This window comes from Rattus norvegicus, chromosome 9, assembly GCF_021556685.1.
Source record: "Rattus norvegicus strain SHRSP/BbbUtx chromosome 9, alternate assembly SHRSP_T2T, whole genome shotgun sequence".
In the NCBI taxonomy this organism is placed as follows: domain Eukaryota; kingdom Metazoa; phylum Chordata; class Mammalia; order Rodentia; family Muridae; genus Rattus; species Rattus norvegicus.
The window spans coordinates 103,726,429-103,745,270 of NC_141542.1; the positions used below are offsets into that span (position 1 = coordinate 103,726,429).

Here is an 18,842-nt window from a genome sequence, read left to right on the forward strand (position 1 = left end):
CTGAAGCCTCCCAGCTTAGTAGTGTCCCACCCTCCACTCCAAAGAGGTTCTGTCCTGGATGCCCAGATGTTGCATTAGCTGCCTCCCATGCTTGTGCACTTTGTGACAGAACCCAGGGGGACCGTAGCTGGCCAGGTAATAGGGTTGCTGCTGTGGCTTCCCTAAGCAGAGCAGAGGTCCACTCATCCTCACCTGTTCCTCGAGGAAGGGACATTCTGGGCTCAGGCCTTACCTTAGTTTCAGTTCTGCTAAGTTTTTATAGCAGCCAAAGATCTTGATCTAAGCCTTATCCGCCTGGCTTGGCTGGTCCAGGCTTGCTGTGCTTAATAGCTCCATTTCTCTCTCCCTTTTCTGGAGCAGCAGTTGGATCCCCCTCAGAAGGAACGGCTTGGGGCTGCCCTAGTTGAGATGGACCAGCAGCTCAGGAAGCTGACAGACACTCCCTGGCTTTGCCAGCCCATGGAGCCTGGTGAGGAAGAGGTATGTGGGTCCTTTACATAGTTACAGGTTTAGTGGCTCATGCCATTAGTCCAATATGTGTGCAATATAGCCCTTGAGGCAGCTGCTCTGCCTTTTGGAAACTTCTCTACTAAAATGGCCGGCCTTCAAGGTGGGGAGAAACTTAGAAATGGAGGAAGGAATTGAGGGTTGGGAATGGAAAGTGATCCATGACGAATGGGCCCTCACTGACTTTGAAACAGGCAGGACTGGGATGGAGCAGGGGAGGGGAGAGCAGGTGGCAACTTCTTGGAGATTGGTGACAGGAACTTGGTTGTGTGTCCATTCCCCATAGGTACTTAAGAAAAAAAATTTTTTTTTTCTGAGCTGAGGACTGAACCCAGGGCCTTGCGCTTGCTAGGCAACTTAAGAGATTCTTAATTGTTGCTTATCTGATAGTTTAAATAGAGAGGGACCCAGGGCACACTGTTCCAGGATAGACTCCACTTACAGCAGGAGAGCAGATGGAGGAGACAGAAGAGGGAAGCCTCTGGGCTTCTGGTGTCTTAGAAATGGAACAGAAAGGGCCTAGAGAAAAGTCATTTTGGCCTCCTGTAACACAGGAGACAGTGTCCTCTTTAACACAGTGACAGGAGAGAACGGATAGAAACAACTGCCCAGCTCAGTCTGTGGGAACCTGTGGCAGCAATATGTTAAGGATGAGAATGTTGTGGCTGGAGAGAGGGTTCGGTGTTTAATAGCACATACTGTCCTTCCAGAGGACTGGAGTTTGGTTGCCATCATGCAGGCAACTCACAACTAGTTGTATAACTTCACTTCCTTGCCCATTTCTGGCCTCCCTGGGCACCCATACAAATGTATAAGAACAAATAAGAGTATAAAAACATTTAACTGGGGCTGGGGATTTAGCTCAGTGGTAGAGCGCTTACCTAGGAAGCGCAAGGCCCTGGGTTTGGTCCCCAGCTCCGAAAAAAAGAACCCCCCCCAAAAAAAAAACAAACAAAAAAAAAACATTTAACTAACAAAAGTATCTCTTTCTACTCCCAACCCCCAACTATAGGTTAGACCTTGGCAATGAGTTTCTGACTCTGTGTTTCTTAGTCTCTCCAACAGAATGTGATGCTGGATCTTACTAAACGCAGCCGCAGTGGTAAATTCCGCCTTGTGACCAAGTTTAAAAAGGAGAAAAACAATAAGAACAAAGAAGTTCACAGTTACCTAGGAGCCCCTGGTATCTGCCCTTCTCCTGTGTCCCTCCCTCTGACTGTCAAGACCCAGTTCTCCTGGTCTCTGCTTTTCTTCTCAGCACTTGAGGCTCTTCCCCTTGGTCTTGTGCTATATAATCTCTAGTCACATTGGCTATACTAGTCTGTCTTATAGCTGTGAGACCATACCTTGCTTGTTTTCTCTCTATGTGGGTACTGACTGATGTCATGCTTTGCTTGAATGCACCTTCTATGGAGACTGTGGGGTGATGGGCAACTGAGCTGACCTGTCTACCCTGAATTTGGGGCTTGAAGTGGGGAGGACAACAAGAATGACGAGACGAACTTGGAGACACAAAACTAGACTCAAGACTGTGCTGGGGTCCTCTGTGCCTGCTTCCTCTGGCAGGTTGCTGATTCCCATTTAATTGACTCACTGATGAAGGTTCTTAAGCCTGGCATTCCAGGTCACGAGTGATTGTGGGTGAAAAATCAGTGGGAAATGGTGCTAAAGAACAGATTTTCCTCTCTGGATCAGTAAATTGGGTCTTTAATTTATCTTAGTGGTTGTTGGCCCTGAGTACTGGGTCTGCACCTTAAGGGGCCAGAGCTTGAATTGGTGTGGCATCTGCTGCCATTCAGGGCAGCTCCTGTCTGATTTTTTTGTCTTTGCATGTTTGTCTAGAATTGGGTTTATGTGAATAATGATGGATCTGACTCTGCATGGCCTAAGTCTCTGCGCATCTCCTGTAGTGCTCCAGCTGTGAGCTCCTCTGTGTTTGGTGCTGTTTAATTCCTCTGGGATACAGAGGTATCCAAAAGGCTGGTGACTCACCTGGCAGGAATAATCAGCACTTCTGCAGTGCATGTCCCTCGGGAGGGTGGCTCTGTCTCCCTTAACACTGCTGGAGCACACTGCCTGTGGCTTTTGAGGGCTATCTTGGGTGGCACTGCTAGGGTGTCTTGGTGTTGGCTGCTGCCTACTTGGCGCTGGGCTCTGGGCATTCACTGCACTCGTGCTTTTCCGTCTCTGACAGTTCACCTCTGGGGGACAGAGGAGGTTGCTGCCTGGCTGGAGCACCTCAGTCTCTGTGAGTATAAGGACATCTTCACGCGGCACGACATCCGGGGCTCCGAGCTCCTGCACCTGGAGCGGAGGGACCTCAAGGTACTTCACAGGTGTCTTCCCAGAACCCACACCTGCACTTTACACACTTCTTTCAACTATGTCCTCTTCCCTGACTGTGTCCTAGCATCACTGGTCATCAGTTTTTCTTTTTGTGTATCCCAGGGTACACAGGTCTTTGCCTTTTATTGATGACGACCTCCCTTGATACAAATAAGCAAGGCCAGGTGCAGACATGATGGGAGAAGCCTTGATTCTCTTAGCCACAAAAGGAACTGTCTTAACCTTAGAAGCTAGGGGATGCTTCCCTGTGGTCACTAGTTCAGCTGAAAAGTTCTAGGGTCTAGTGGTTGGTGGGCCACCCTGCTCCACAGTGAGTGAAGATGAAGAGTCTGCTTTCTCAAGGCTGGTCTCACAGACAACCACTTGGCTCCTGGGCAGCTGCTGCCACTTCACCTCACAGGGAGAAGGGTCAGGTGGTTCATCCTCCCATCCCTGTGCATGTGTGGTCAGTTCTGCACCCATTGCACTGGACTCACATCGCCAAGCCCTGGCCTGCTTGGTCTTGCAGAGCGGTCTCTGGGCATTGCTTCTGGTTGTGTCCAAAGGTAAAAAAAAAAAAAAAAAAGGCCGGGGGGGGGGGCAGCGGCGTTTCAACTGGTAGCTCTCCCAACACTGCCCACTTGCTGTCAGGCCTCTGTTCTTTGTCTGCTGGCTGTCCTTCACAACAGTACTCTTTGTAGGACACAGGAACCATGTGTTGGGTGTCTGCATGACTGACATCTGTGCTGATTTCCTTCCTATTTTATCCATTGGCCATTTTCCTATTGTACTTGAGAAACTGAGAAAGCTTGTTGGTGGCAACCCATTTGTAGACCCTCTGGCCTGAACCCTCTTCCTGATATCCATGTTGCCTGTCTTCCTTCTCTGTTGCAGGACCTTGGTGTGACCAAAGTGGGCCATATGAAGAGGATCCTCTGTGGGATCAAGGAACTGAGCCGGAGCTCCCCTGCCGCCGAGGCCTAGCCTCTGCATTCTCTGCCTGCATCCTCCGCTCCTCCCGAGACTGAGGCCCAGGGAGGAAGGACACTGCCAGCACTCAGCCCCTGGCCTTTCTCATGGTGCTATTCCTTTTGTTAGTGACAGGAAGTCTGACGCCCGTTGGTAACAGCTTTGGAGTCTTGAACATACCAACACAGCTACCTTTGAGAATACTTTTCCTAGCTGCAGTCATTTGGGGCAGACTGTGTCAGGTCCACTTGTGGCTCTTGCTAACCTGCCTGTGGGCCACAGAGAATGTGGTGAATGAAGCCTGACCACCCCAGCACATGGCATTCCTGCAGAACCTTCTTACCTGTGGCACATGCTTGGAGTGTGCTGTGCACTCTCCTTTTCTGTGTCCTTTACTGGGTAGTAACATCTTCTGCCTCTATTGGCTCTCAGAAGCAGAGTTGGGTCTGGCCTCAGTGGCCCTCACCAGAATGTTCTCTGTGCCTGCTACTCACTCTGTGGTTCTTTTACAGCAGCCTTGCAAAGGCCGCCCACTGCTGTTGCCCCTTTGTTCACAAGGTTTCATTGTTTTAAAAAACAAGCTTATTTACTTTCCTGGTTTGAAAGTGGCATGGATCTATCTCCAGGCTTCTTATAGTCTGTGAGGAAGAAGGAAAACCCTCCTGCTTAGGCCAGGCCTCAGGACACTTGGTTCTCCCCTCTCTTGTCCTTTGGGCTATGAGCATACGGACAGTCCATGTGTCTCCTCAGGATGCTACAGGTGTCTGCAGTCCGGTCTGGGCAGACAAGGATGTGGGTTTACACTAGTTCAGCATCCCTGTGGAGCCCAGGCTTCCCGGGTGCTGGGAAGGACATATGCCATGGGAGAATGAATAGTCAGTAGGGGCAGTCTGGGCCATCTCAGGTGGCTTCTCATTTGCTGTGAGATTGTCCCAGGAGGTGTCTGTGAGGTCTCTGAACTGGCTCTGAGACAGCAGGTGGTACTGTTGTGGGCAGAAGCTCTCCAAAGCTCAGACTACATCCTGTGGGCAGTTCCCAGGTGGGGATGTTCCCCTGGCCTTCACCACCACTGACTTACCCCTTTCTCCACTTTCAGAGACAGCAGTCCTCCACAGGGACTTGTAGAACAGCTAGAAAGGGCTGTAGTTCAGCCCTGGCTGTGGTCCTCAGCAGAGATGACAGTTCTGTGAACTCTGCCAGTGCTTCCCCATCTGACATGGAAAAGTGCTGGACTTGGGTAGGGTCTCCATCTGGGAGGCAAGGTTGCTCTGCTGTTTGTGCTGCAGACTAGACTCCTTGCTCATCTTCCCTTTACTGGTGGCAGATCTGAGAGCCCTGGTCAGCAGAGTGGAGTATGGAGACGGCCTACATTGTTGTTCCTGCTGCATTCTGCCCCAGACCTAGAGTTCCATCCACTGTAGATCAGATGTGGGCTGGGACATTGCTGCCTCCATGAAAGCAACCCTGGATGGAAATAGTTGTCACTTTTCCACCTGGGGCTGTTTCCCACCGAGCAGTCAATGTAGACTAGAATGTGGAAGCAGGGAGAACCTTGGATAATTCACAGAGCCTGTGCCAGCCAGACCACCTGAAACCTAGGGGTCATGAGGAGAAACAACTGAGGCCAGTGGCCTTGAGAAAGCTTCATGTTTGGATGACAGCATTAGAATTCACTGTTGTCAACAAAAAGTGAGAGGTCCAGGCTGAGTGTTGGAGGGACCTGCCAGGTGGCCATGGCTCTTCACAGATGTATTCTGGGTATTCTGGCCATCACTACCTGACCCCAACCCCACGGCAGTTCTTTAGAGCTGTGGAGAGGGAGGGAGAATATGAAGGATCCCAAAGGATTGGAGTGAAGGTTTTGTGCCTGCAGGTGGGGCTAACCTAACCCTTATATTTATAATCTTAATTTATAGTGATCATCTGGAGCAGATGCCTCTTGTATTGTTATGTACATAGTCTGCATCAGAGAGTTGTAAATAAGTTCTTCTGTGTATAATAAAACAAGCCTGTTTCTGATCTTCCAGTCAGCATTCCGTCCTCATTCCTGTGCTTATCGTTGCTAGCTGCTCTGACTTGGTGGCTGTAAAGCAAAACAGAGCCATTGTGTTCTAGGGGTCTGATGTATGTGCAGCTCAGCCAGGGCAGCTCTGGGTTAGTCATTAGCAACAACAAAACCTTCGGGACAGCAGCTGCCACTCATACTTCTTTGTCAAGTGCTGCAAATCACCTTTACACATTGATGTTTGGCTTGCTCAACTGCTGTGCTCCTGTAGGCAGTGTGGGCAGTTCTGGTATTGTTGAGTCCCTCATAATTAAATCTGACCTAGAGGGAAACTAGCAGCTATGAACATGGTTTTGGACTGTTAGGAAATTCATAATACCTACCACCATGGCCCAGGCCAGATCCTCTTCCCCAGAATAGTAAACAGAACTACTCGACCGTCAGTTCTTCCAGCACACTTTCCCAGAAGTCTATACACTTACTTTTAAGCCAAAATATATTAGAAACACTGATTTGGAAATAAGTATAAGTCATGTTTGTTGAGTCTCTAAAAGCATGCTTGGAGAGAAAGCAGTGGAACACAAGTCAGTCAGTGTATGACAGAGTTGAGGACTGCAACTTTAAAATGGTTTATTTTTAATAAAATCTTAGTGTTTTTTCCCTGTTTTGTCTATTCTATCCCCCAATTAAAAACAAACAAGAAACCAACCAAATAGAAAGACCTGTCAAGAGACTCGGGCTGCAGCCAGCACTTGAGGCATGGCTTCTGGCTTCTCTAAGTACTGAGAGGGTCAGGGAGCTTCTGGCTTCCTGAAAGCAAGGTATCTGAGCTAGTACTATATTGTCAGGGCTGGGGTGAAAGGACAAACTAAGGAACTATGTCAGTTACAGTACAAGAAACAGTAGCCAGTACCCAGAGGACTCAGTTGTGGTCAAGTAATGTTTACTATCTGGGTCTCCCAGAACCCCTTGGGGTGTAGCTACAAGGACATGGCCAGAAAAGGTAACCAATCCAAGTCCAACATCTTCTAATCCAAGTGCTTCAATAGAAGCAGCCACCTAACACGACGCTGCCAACTCTGGCAGATGGTGTTGGGAAGACAAAGGAAGAGCAGGATTACGTGCTGATCAGCAGCTCCACAGAGAAGCCAGTATGGCTAACAGCAGAATATGAAAAGCTTTTAGCCAGCAAGGGCCAGCTGAGCCCAGGCCAAAGTAACTTTTCCTTGTCTTACACCACCTCAGTTCTGTTACATGAAGACATGGCAGAGTCGGTAAGAAACCGATACCCTCTTAGGAATACTGTCATAGGCTAAGTCAGCCCAGGCCTAACCTGCCAGTTCAGTAGCTGATGCTGTTTTGACAGTATATTAATTACAGTACATAAACACCATATCTCTTCAGTTACCTGTGCTGACTGAGAAGGAAGAGGCCTCAGTTTGCCTAGGACAACTGGGAGCCTGGATTTGTTGTGCTAGGCTTCTTTGATGGTCCTGCCTCTTGCCAGAGTGTGTAAGTGGTAGACAACAGGGCAGTTGATGCCACACGCAGCTCTTCTTGCACAGCTGTCTTAAGAGTCCCACTTTAAATTTGGCCCAAGAGGAGGCGCATGGCATAGTGAGGGCTAGAACTGGGAATGAAGTCAAGATACACATCCTTCCGTTGCAGCTTCAGTGAGGTGTCAGAACTAGATGACTAACTGGTCACCTCAAGAATGGGTAGGTAACTGACCTTGTGTCTTACCTATCAGAATTGTCCTCTTTGAACAACTTGCCATTGTCCAGAAGTATGCTTTCAGGAGAGGCCACTAAGATCAGGCATGGGAGATGTATTCCAGTTGGCACAGTGCCTGGGGTCAGCTGCACCTGCTTGATCTGAGAAGTGCTGTCCCTTAGCCTGTCACAAAGCTGAAGACTTGAGATCACTGGCTGTGGAGGCAACCAGCTTGTCCACTATAAGCCCACAAGGTTTCTGTCATAGAACTGACAGGACGGTTCTATCTGGAACACAGGACATACTGCTGCAGGGGCTATCTGAAGCTCGCAACATGGATGGACAGAGAAGCTTCTGGTCCCCGGGGCCTAGTAGGCATTCCTGAATTGGAGAACACATCGCTGCTCTGTGTACGTTGGACTTCTCGGCTGTGGGAGACAGAGGATATCACTGATAACACAATCATGGGTGAGGGCCTTATTTAGTTACTTCTTGTCTGTTCCTTTAAGATTTACTTTTATGGGCATGAGCGTTTTGCCTGCATGCCTGGTACATGTGGAGGTCAGAAGAGCGCACTGTATCCCTGGAACAGGTTATAAATAGTTGTCATTTACCACGTGTGTGCTGGAGACTGAAGTTAGGTCCTCTGCAGAAGCAGCAGGGCCGTCTCTCCAGCCCGTGTTGAGGGTGCTAAGAATGGTTCCCAAATGAATTCCACATACTAGGGTTCAAGGTAGAATGGGTTTTGCAAGTTTGACAGTTGTTTTTCAACTGCCTATCTGAGGACCTCACATCTCTCATGTGAGAATGGGGCTCTTCACATCTTGGCTACACATTGTTTAGGCGGCTGAGCACAATCATCTCACAGCAGAGTGACCTTTTTCTTCCTCACATTTTAAGTTGAAAATTAACATTCAGTGTACCCAAATTATGCCCACATACTTATGTGACAGTTCAGGCAGCTCCCTTTGCTTCCTCAGTCCCTGTCCCCAGACAACCACCATTCTGACCACTTAGCAAACTAGTCTTCACTGTGACTTCCAAACATGCAATCACGGTAGTGTGGTTCCTGGGTCTGGCATTCATAATGTACAGTACTTCTGCAGATGGCTTCCATGAGACTCATGCTGAGGCTGAGCTCGGGCCACTGCATTTCTTCGTCTGCCTGTGCTAAAAGTGAGTTTGTGAGGGTACTGCTGTGTGACAGGTGTGTGTCCCCAGAAGTAGGAAGCACCTCCAAAGTGGTGTTCCAGCTCTACACCTGCTAGCGAAGCCACAGACCTAGGCACTATCGTCTCACCAGTGTGCCATCATTTCAGCAACATTAATGGAAGTGTCGTGGTTTGAATTGACATTTGGTTGATGACTGAGCTTAACTGAATACTTTCTGTATGCTACAAGCTATTGCACTTCCCTTCTGCTCATGCTTTTTACCTATGTATTCATTGGCTCGTTGGCTTTTCTACCAGTAGGCATTATTTACACCAGTAGCCATAGCTTTTGACCCAGCCATCGTGCTCCCACCATCTGCGCTGGGCTGTCAGTGACGAAGGGTGAGCATGCTCTCTGAAAGGGTATATAGGTGACAGTGATGCTGGTCTCTGAAAGGGTATATAGGTGACAGTGATGCTGCTCTCTGAAAGGTGAACTCACAATAAACCCTTTTGGTGGCCTTTGAGTCTGAAAGCCTGTAATAACATTAAGTATCAAAAAAATAAGATGGGAGGAAGTGGGAGGCAGTGCGGGCCAGTGAGGATGCATTATTCCAATAGCATGCTAATGGCAGATGCCTGCTGAACACAGACCATGGTGACAGCAATTCCAGTTCACGATGTTCTAGCTCTGCATAGGGATGAAGGTGACAGGGCCTGACTTGGAACACTGCTGGGTGACAGCAGGGCCCTGCAGATCAGACGAGGTGTCTGAAAAGGTAGTGAGAACACCAGGTCTTCATCCCTGGCGGCCTTGAGTAGAACATGGCCAAGCCTCAGACTTACCTTTTCTTTTTCTCCAGAGCTGTCCGCTTCTGGTTTTCCTTTCCAATGTCATCTCTGATTGTGCTGAAATCATCATTGTCATCAAACAAGAGATTCTACATTTCAAAACAATAAAAACAAAGGTTTTCAGTCTGCCCTACTATCCAAACTAAAAAAAAAAAGATACTCAGACTTAACTGATTTTTGAAAAATTTTAACTTTTTTTCAGTCAGTATTTGAATTTATTTGTTGTATATGTGTGTTGTGGGGGCGAATATAACATGTGCATGCTACAGCACACGTGTGCAGATCAGAAGACAACTCTGTAGAGACTATTCTATCCTTCCTATGGGCGGGAGGGCGGATTAGCAGGTAAGAGTACTTGTGGCTCAAGCATGAGAACCTGAATTCAAAACTCCAGAACTAAGTGGGAAGGTCAGGCATGTTTGCTCGTGCTTGGGAGGACAGGAGGACCACCAGGGCGTGCTGGCCACCAGTCTAGTTCCAGCTTCAGTGAGAGGGTAAAGTGGAAGGTGATAGAGCAGGACACTGAACACCGTCTGCTGGCCTCTGCATGCACACGTGCTCACACACATGAATAAAAATAACTCTTCTAGTAGAGCCCAGACTGGCCTGGAACTTAGAATGCTCCTGTCTCCAACTTCTAAGTGCTGAGATTATAGGCGTAAGCTAGCTTGGCAAGCCGTTTGCTTCTATTAGAGTTGGATCTTTGTGTGTCTTGGGTGTGATGGTTCATATTACCAGTCAGCTTGACAGAATCTAGACCTGTGTGGGAGAGGCGTGCCTGTGTGACTGCCTTAACTGAAGTGAGGACCTGCTTACTATGGGTGGCACCCTTCTCTGGACACGGGGTCCTTGGCTGTACAGAATGGAGGAAGAGCTGAGGAGCAGCATGCACACACGCACACACCTCATCACGTACGTCCTGACTGTGGGCGTGATGTGACAGGGTTCCTCAAGCTCCTGTCACTGCTTCTCCCCCATGATGAGCTACAATAAACCTTTTTCCCTTAAGTTGCTTTTGTCAGGATATTTTATCAGAATGAGGGGAAAAGGAACATGGACAGTGGTCGTAAGCAAGCTGGCTACATCCTTTATTTACCGTCCTTAACAGTGCTGGTCTTGGTCTACCTGCTGTCCTCATTCATTCTCTGAAACAATTTGTGTAAGGTGACACTATCTGGTAAGTGTCTCTGAAATATTTGACCTTTGATTTAAAATGATAAATACAGTTTTCACTCACCTTAATGCCAATAGTGTCTCCGTCTTTTAAGTAATATGGTCCCCCTTGCAAAGTATCTTGGTTTTTCTTCTTTTTCCTTTTGGCAATTTGCTGATTCTGTTGAAACATCAAACTAAAATTCAACTTGAAGTTTGCACTGGACTCTCTGCCCTGGTTTCTCTGAGAAAGCCCAACTCACCCAGCTAGATATTGGAAGCCACTCAAACTTTTCAGGAAAATATTTGGCAATTTCAATTTTCTCCACAGGAAGAGAATAGAAGTCAGCCACTCTCTGCCTCAAGGAGCCAGCAGTCCATCCTCTGGTGGTGTCCCATACTAGGTCTTTGGCCAGGGAGTAGGCTCTCTCACCAGGGATGCGTAGCTGTGTCCTCAGCAGTACATCCCGGGGGCTATAGAAGAACAAAGCAGACACTGGGCAAAAGCACAGGAAAGATGAGTGCTGCAGAGCGTGATGGGCAAAGCCCCCACCCCTTCTCCAGATCCTGAAAGGTGCCCAGATGGAGGTGGGGCCCTACCCCAAGTCTGCAGTAGAGGCCTGCAGCACCATGGCAAGGGGCACTGGCTCCTGCTGCTGTGAAAGCCACTGTTACAACATATAAGCTCTGGGTATTATCCAGAGTCAAGTCACCCTCCAGGGTTCAAAGCCATTCAGATTGTCTGCTAAGAAACTCCTTGAGAAACATGAAAAATATACAGATCAACTGCCAATGTTCATAAAATACAGATTTATAAGGCCCAGTCTTACTAGCAATCACAGCACTAGAAAAGCCATGAACACGATGACCTGTTTTCATTTGTCAATTCAGGAAGCATCTAAATGCTGAATTCAAGGCGGGTTTGCAGGTGAAAACACTTAAGAGCTCGGTATATGGGACCACCAGAAGCCTTTCACAGAGATGAAGCATTTAAGAGATCCTAAGTGTCCACATAAGTTGGTTCCTGATCTTCCTACCTATAGATGTGCTCTTAGAAAGACACTGGGGTTGACTGAGGGTTAGGCCTGGAGGGAAGGGCATGTTTTCCAGAACAGTAAGAGCAATCTCATTACAACTGAGAGAAGGAAGGCAAGTACTCACGGATACTCATAAAGGTTGTATACACATTTTCCCACATGCAAAACACATGTGACACTTTGGTTATAGATGGTTTTGGGGTGCTTCATTAGTCTTCAAATAATTACTATATCACAGCTGCTATTGCTGGTCTTGGGGATGCAGAAATGAACATAGTATTTGCTCTTGTGAGCACTTATGTCCCAGACCCGGAAACAGACACTTGGAAAGCCATCTCAGCACACAGTGGGAAGACGTGTCTCAGCAGCAGACACTGGGAAGAAGGCAGTACATAGGCAGGATGATGGGGGACACTATAAATCATGTGCCCTGGGAAGGGCTCAGGTTGTCAAGGGCTCAGTAACACCTTGAGAATGACAGAAAACTAACAGTCACTGCTGTTACCAGAGTAAGTTTTAGGAAAGCCATATAGATCTGTAAATACAATTTGGTTTGTTTGCCTGAGTCAGGTTCTTACTGGATAGCCCAGGCTGACTTATGGTGCTTCTCCTGCTTCAGTCACACCCAGAATTGTGAGACAATTGAGAAGCAAGGGAAATAGCACTCTTCTGATCAGGCCTGTACATTCTCAGGAAAGCCACCACTTGGTGGGAAATGTGCAGCAGGCTTCCTTACCCCAAGTCCTCCTCCTTTTGAAGGAGCTCTAAGCAGAGCTCAGTTCTCCGGCCCAGTCTGTACTCCCTGGGAATTGAAATGAGCAACTGATTAAGTCACTAGGGTTTCTGCAAGCCCCAGGCCCCAATTCCAAGTATTTTCCTGAAGAAAAGGAGTGCTTTCTGAATGATGCATACAAGCACTCGGCTTTCAGAAAAGGAAGGCATCTACAGCACTGCGGTGGCTACTACACAGACATCAGGCCACTCCTCACCACACAGGAAGGCCCAGCTCTGAAGATGGGCAAATGCCAGTCAAACAGCCCTCTGGCTGCAGCTGGTTGGACTGCTTTTTGGTTGATAATCAGACACACATGAAAGAACGTATTAGGGCTGCTTTTGCCAAAAGAAACCGAATGCCCCAAACTGGCCCATTAAGATTTCTGGAGGTGGAGCAGCTGGCCACATGTGACCTGAATATCAGAGAGCTCGCTCTAACTCCCACATCACTGAAGTCCTTTAAATTATGATCATGTGGTCTTTAGAGCTATGTCTGATCTTGATATGGAGGCTGATGTTCTCCCAGAGTTAACTTGGAACAAGAAGCTTATCCGACTGACAAGTTCCTAGGGGTACTCTGACTCATGGGGCCGCTTCTCTCATAGACTCATCTTGCTCCCTGTCCCTTACAGTGGCAGCAAAGGGTGGCCAGGAATCCAGAGACACTTACTTGAGCTGCCGCCAACCAGTGCGCAAGAGCCTGCTGGGGCGCTTGCTCTCCACTGTCCAGACTCTAAGCAGGCTTGTGGACTGGACGGCGAGCTTCAACACAGAAGGCAAGGCCAAGGCCTAGAAAGAGCAAAAGACATATCGCCACTGACTTTACAAGTACTGGAAAGCATCTGAATGAAAGACTACATGACTCTGAGGGACGAGTACCTCAGTGTCTGTCAATAAATCAATTACAAACTCAGAAGAGCTGGTTATGGGAGGACATACCCACAACCACAGCGCTTGAGAGGTAGAGGCAGGAGGATTACGAGTTCAAGGTTATCCTTAGCTACATGTTTGTATTCCGGACCAGCCTGGGATACATCAGATCCTGTCTTAAAAAGTCAAAACATTACAGAAATATCTGTCTTAAATGAGGTATATATGAAGTATATCCTGGTACTTTCCTATTTCTTTGCACTGAAATAGACCAGAAAAATGAGCCTTCTATTTTTAAATTCAAGTTTTAAAAAACCTATTTTATTATTTTTAAAATTTGAGACAGGCTCCTGCCCAATCTCCTGGATACTGTATATCACAGTGTTGTACTAGCACTCATGGCTGAAAAAGTACTGCTGTTTGCTGTTTTGCGACAGGGTCTCTCTATGTAGTCCCGGCTGTCCTGGCACTCACTTTATAGACCAGGTTGGTCTTGAACTCACAGAGATCGGCCTCCCTCTGCTCCCAAGTGTTGGGATTAAAGGCGTATGCCACTACCTTAGAATTGAAAAGCTTCTTAATCATGTTTTTATAAAGCCACTTAACCCATTCTACATGGGTGTGACTCATACAGGCAGAGCCTGCTCAAGTGAATGCAGCAAGGCTCATCTTCAGCTCTTACCTACATGAACGTAATCCATTCTAAACACAGAACTTTTGGTTTGAAACACTTAGACTTTGGCTCCGACAGGGAGGCTGGAACTTTGTGTGCTCTGTTCCACAGGAGCAGGTGACTTTGAGCACCTCTTAGACTGAGGATGGAGTACAGAAAGCAGCCTTTGTTCAGCTTTTACCTAAAAATGGCTGTCTTTTATCTTTCCGCCGAGAACAAGGGATAAAAAGGTCTTCCCATTTGTTTTCGTGGAAATGGAGCTTAAGTCTTCTTAAGTAGGGTTATGTCATTCACTGGGGACACAAAAGAGGACACTGCAGGTCACAGCAGGTCCTGCATCTGTCTCTTTAGTAACTGCCATGTCCACCACAGTCTAACAGAACAAGAGACTGTTTCATCAGAGTGGGCCATGCGTCATCCAGCCTTCCCATTTGTATGGTGAGATGTGACACACAAGACAACAAAATGTTCAGCTTAGGACCCTAATACAGATAGCTCTCAGCTAAGGAAAACCCATACAACACAGCTTGGAACTAATGACATTCAACAAGTGGATCACAATGTACAAACAGTATAAATGAAGAGCTAAAGGGAATGCTTTATAAATGGTTCAAGAAGTCATGTTTCCCTAAAAAGTCAAAAGGAACATAAGCCACAAGCTTCTGAGGACCAATCCAAACACAAGCACAGCATGCCTGTGGGAACTGTATGAGTGGAAACCACTGGGCCACAGCACCAACAGATACCAGAAGTGTCTATGTTGAATGTGGGCTGCCTGTTGGTACTTACCCCTGACCATGGCATATAACACATGCCATATCAGGACAGACTGTAATTGGGGGAAGAGGAAATAGAAGAATAGATTAATTAATATCTCCCTGGAAGAAGCCATATCAATACCAATGTATGCTGCAGGAAGGGGCCTGACCTTAGACTTCAGTTCTGCCAAAGTGGCCTCTTCTGAGATCTCCATATCTCCCAAGTAGAGGAGAGAGACTTCTGCAGGCTCAGGGCCAGGAGCACCTTCAAAAAGACAGAGATGCATGTTTGGGTAGTCTAACTTTACCTTATGTTTCTGAGGTACTCTGCCATGTTCTCAGACTGTAAATAGACTCACTTCATCAACATCCACACCTCTACCTTGAGACCTTTGCATGTGCTCATGATTTCACTGTTTGTCACTCGGCAGTCAGGGATTATGCTCTAAGTGTGTGCTCTCCTCACACCTGTGCTCTCCCTGAGTGACGGCTCACACCTGTGCTCTCTCCCTGAGTGACTGCTCACACCTGTGCTCTCTCCCTGAGTGACTGCTCACACCTGTGCTCTCTCCCTGAGTGACTGCTCACACCTGTGCTCTCTCCCTGAGTGACTGCTCACACCTGTGCTCTCTCCCTGAGTGACTGCTCACTTACGCTCTTTTTGCTGGCTGCTCTGCCCCACTCCTCCCTGCCTCACAGAAGACTATTGGCAGGATACTCTATATTCTCCTCTCTCAGAACACTTACCCGAACGTGTCATTTTTCTGTGTATTTCCCTGTGTGTGTGCATATTTAAGAGCAGACTTTGTAAGAGGAAACAGACTGTCATGGTGTTTATCTACCACTGTCTGTTATGATAGATTCTATATGGAAAAGGCTTGGTAAATAGTCATGGAATGAATCAAATCTTAATGAGAGGATCTATGTAGGCTTAAAAATAAAACCTAAACCAAAAGACACCACCTAGCTGGTGGCATATGCCTGTAATCCAGTACTTGGAAGCAGGTACTGGGAGAACACTGATGTTGGGGTCATTCTGACCTAGACAGCATTCAAGGCTAGACAGCAAGATCCTGTCACAAGAAAGGTAAACCTGGTGGCCAGTGATGTGGCACAGCAGATAAAGGTGCTTTTCTGTGAAAGATTGGTAACTGTAGTTCATTTCCAAATCCATATAAAGGTAGCATGAGGGAACCAATTCCACAAAGCTATCTTACAGCCCCCACATATGCCCCATGCATGTAGGCACACACAGTAATTATGAACAGAACAAAACAAAACAACAGTGTGTGTGTGGGGGGGCATATCAAATGTTCTGTCATGGAAAACACTAACAACTAAAACTTAAGTCAGGATAGCCATGCTCACTTTTGTTTTACTTATAGTTCTTTGATTACTATGGAACACCTTGCAAACACTAAGAAATTATAGGTTGAGTCTACATAATTAAATGAAGAAGTTCATTTCCTGAAGTTCTTTTGTTAAATTTTTGCTTTTAGAGGGAGGGTCTTACTATGTAGTCCTTGGCTGGCCTTGACCTTAGTCTTCTTGCTTCACCTCCTGAGAATGGGGAGTAAGTGCGTTCTAACACTCCCAGCTTACCAGTGGTTCCTATGTCCCTAACATCTAACGACTAAGACAGTTCCACTACGACACAGGAGCACTACGCAAGGTGAACCTTTCCCTTTACTACAAAAGAGATGTTATATATGTGAGTACACATATCTGCCTAAAACTATGCAGTGTGTATCTAGCAAGAGCTGCAGCTGACAGTTAAGAGCACTGTTCTTACCTTGGGTGGGAGCAGCTCCCCAGCTGCTACCTTGAGAAAAGGCACAGTTTAAGTGGTCCCAGCTCTCACGGTGTCCTGACAGCCTTTCAGGCTGGTACCACCAGATGGGCATCTTCAAGTGCCCCTGAAGGACAGAACATTGGAAGACTGAGTCTTACTTCAATAGTTACAAGTAGTTGTGAGCCTCCTGATGTCGGTGCTGGGAATCAAACTTGGGTCCTCTGTAAAACCAGTACATGCTGATGGCTGAGCCATCTTTCCAGCCCTCATATATACATTTTCTACAGTGTTCTTTGAAAAGAGACTGGTGAGATAAATTATAGGTCTGGGGATATAGTCCATCGGTAGAGTAAGAGATTAGCACATGCAAGGTTCTCACTTCTATCTCCAGCACATACAAGTACCTCTACACAGTGGGCTACCACAGTTACTATAGACTGAGATAACTCCATATATACTGATACAGCACATGCTTACACATTAAATATGAATGAAAAAAATAGGTAAAGTCAGGCATGATGGCTCATGTCTGTAGTCCCAGGACTTGGGAAGCTGAGGCACAGCTGTCAGGAATTCAAAGTTAGCCTGGGTTATACACAAAATATGGTACGTGGAATAAAATCTACGCAAATGAAAAATACTCATGCATGACATGTATACTGTATACACAAAACACACATACTTGAGGTAGGCACACCAAAGTGTAAACCTCTGGAGAGTACAGAGAAAACTGGATGCCAATCCGGAGGACTGGGGTGGAGGCGGGGAGAGTGCCCAGCACTTGGAACTTTATATTACCTATGCAAACATGAAACTGTGCAAAGCTCAGTAGGACTTATGAAATTATGAATGAAAAATCAGATGCCATGTGTGACCCTTGGGATATGGTAAGTGCATGCAAGCATGGACCGTGAGTGTCAAACACTGAGGAGATGGCACCCTTCAGGGGAGAGCATACAGGATGCACGTCCTTGTAGCTCACAGCTTATACATGCACACATTTGGAACCCCTCCCCTCCTTTCTCTTCTGGGAGGGTCACACTGTCCTCTTGTGTCAACCTCACTGCAAAACCACGCTTGGTTGCAGAGCATTTTCTTTAGGAGGGTGCTCAAGGCAGACACGGGTATGACTCCTGCTTTTCGTTTTAGAGCTTTATCTTTGACAAACAGCTTTCTAAGCTGTCTGAATTCTCTACTAAGTGAATGTCATTTATCTGAATATTGGAAACATTTTACTTTATCATTTTGCCTCTTTGCATTAAAAATGAATAAAGAAAAGCAGTGATAGGGGTTGGGGATTTAGCTCAGTGGTAGAGCGCTTGCCTAGCAAGCGCAAGGCCCTGGGTTCGGTCCCCAGCTCCGGAAAAAGAAAAAAGAAAAAAAAAAAAAAAAAAAAAAGAAAAGCAGTGATGTGTAATGCTTGTTAAAAAAAAAAAAGCATCACAACAGGCTGGGCAGAAGGCTCAAGTGTAAGGTGCTTGCTCAAAGAGTTTGGACCCCAGCACCCATGCAGCAAGACAAGTCGCCCTGACAAGCTGACTGGCTGGACTGGCTGAACTGGTCACCTCCAAGTTCAGTGAGAGACAATATCTCAGTATATAAAGTGAAAAGAATAAAAACTGATGTCAATTGCTGGCTTCAATATACATGTGAACACACATGTATCCCCACATGTGTCCACAATGCATGTGTCCCCACTTGTGTCCACAAACATATAAGCACTCCCCACATATGCATATCACACACACACACACACACACACACACACACACACACACACACACACACACACACTGACACAGTAAAACACTCTGGTAATACAGACCAAAAAGGTCTTTTAAAAACATGCATAGGTTTTGATTTAATAACTCTAGAGACTTTAAGTCTCTAGGAACAAAAACTGTAGGAACAAAAATTAAGGGCTGGGGAAATGGTTCAGTGCTCTCTCAGGGGACCAGAATTAAGCGCCAGTTTTTATTTTTATTTTTTATTTTTTTCAGGCAAAAAAGATACAACAAACTGTTAGCGGTGATAGCACTCACAACTCTGGCTCCAGTGCCAGGGAATCTGGCACTCTCTCCTGGCCTCAGTGGGCACCAGGTACACAGCCATACATACAGGCGAATAACCATACACAAAATAAATAAACTAAACCGTTTAAAAAAGTAAAACCTAAAACCAAAGATGAATTTGTAACACTGAAAATATAAGAAACTAAAGAGCAGTAAAATTTAGTTTGGCTGTAATGGTAATTTCTGGGCTTT

General features: G+C 46.7%; 2 protein-coding genes across 37 annotated transcripts in view; one reads left to right on the plus strand and one right to left on the minus strand.

Annotated features, from left to right (window-relative positions):
* Positions 1-5,831, plus strand: part of Dgkd (diacylglycerol kinase, delta) — a 90,344-nt gene extending 84,513 nt beyond the window's left edge. For 4 of the 9 annotated variants that reach the window (XR_015628825.1, XR_015628828.1, XR_015628826.1 and 1 more), the window contains 4 exons: positions 361-480; positions 1,561-1,690; positions 2,702-3,398; positions 3,727-5,827. Coding sequence is in view for 5 of the 9 variants with exons in the window: in NM_001427452.1 (NP_001414381.1) it covers positions 361-480; positions 1,561-1,690; positions 2,702-2,832; positions 3,727-3,816 (471 nt within the window). In the remaining 4 variants the exon portion in view is untranslated. 9 annotated transcript variants of the gene reach the window in all.
* Positions 5,832-6,411: 580 nt separating this feature from the next.
* The window catches only part of Usp40 (ubiquitin specific peptidase 40), a 70,874-nt gene continuing 58,443 nt past the window's right edge, over positions 6,412-18,842 (minus strand). For 21 of the 28 annotated variants that reach the window (XR_015628678.1, XR_015628677.1, XR_015628669.1 and 18 more), the window contains 8 exon segments: positions 16,579-16,702; positions 14,957-15,051; positions 13,156-13,274; positions 12,448-12,513; positions 10,938-11,148; positions 10,760-10,855; positions 9,517-9,611; positions 6,412-7,947 (listed from right to left, as the gene is read on the minus strand). Coding sequence is in view for 17 of the 28 variants with exons in the window: in XM_087566454.1 (XP_087422580.1) it covers positions 7,836-7,947; positions 9,517-9,611; positions 10,760-10,855; positions 10,938-11,148; positions 12,448-12,513; positions 13,156-13,274; positions 14,957-15,051; positions 16,579-16,702 (918 nt within the window). In the remaining 11 variants the exon portion in view is untranslated. 28 annotated transcript variants of the gene reach the window in all.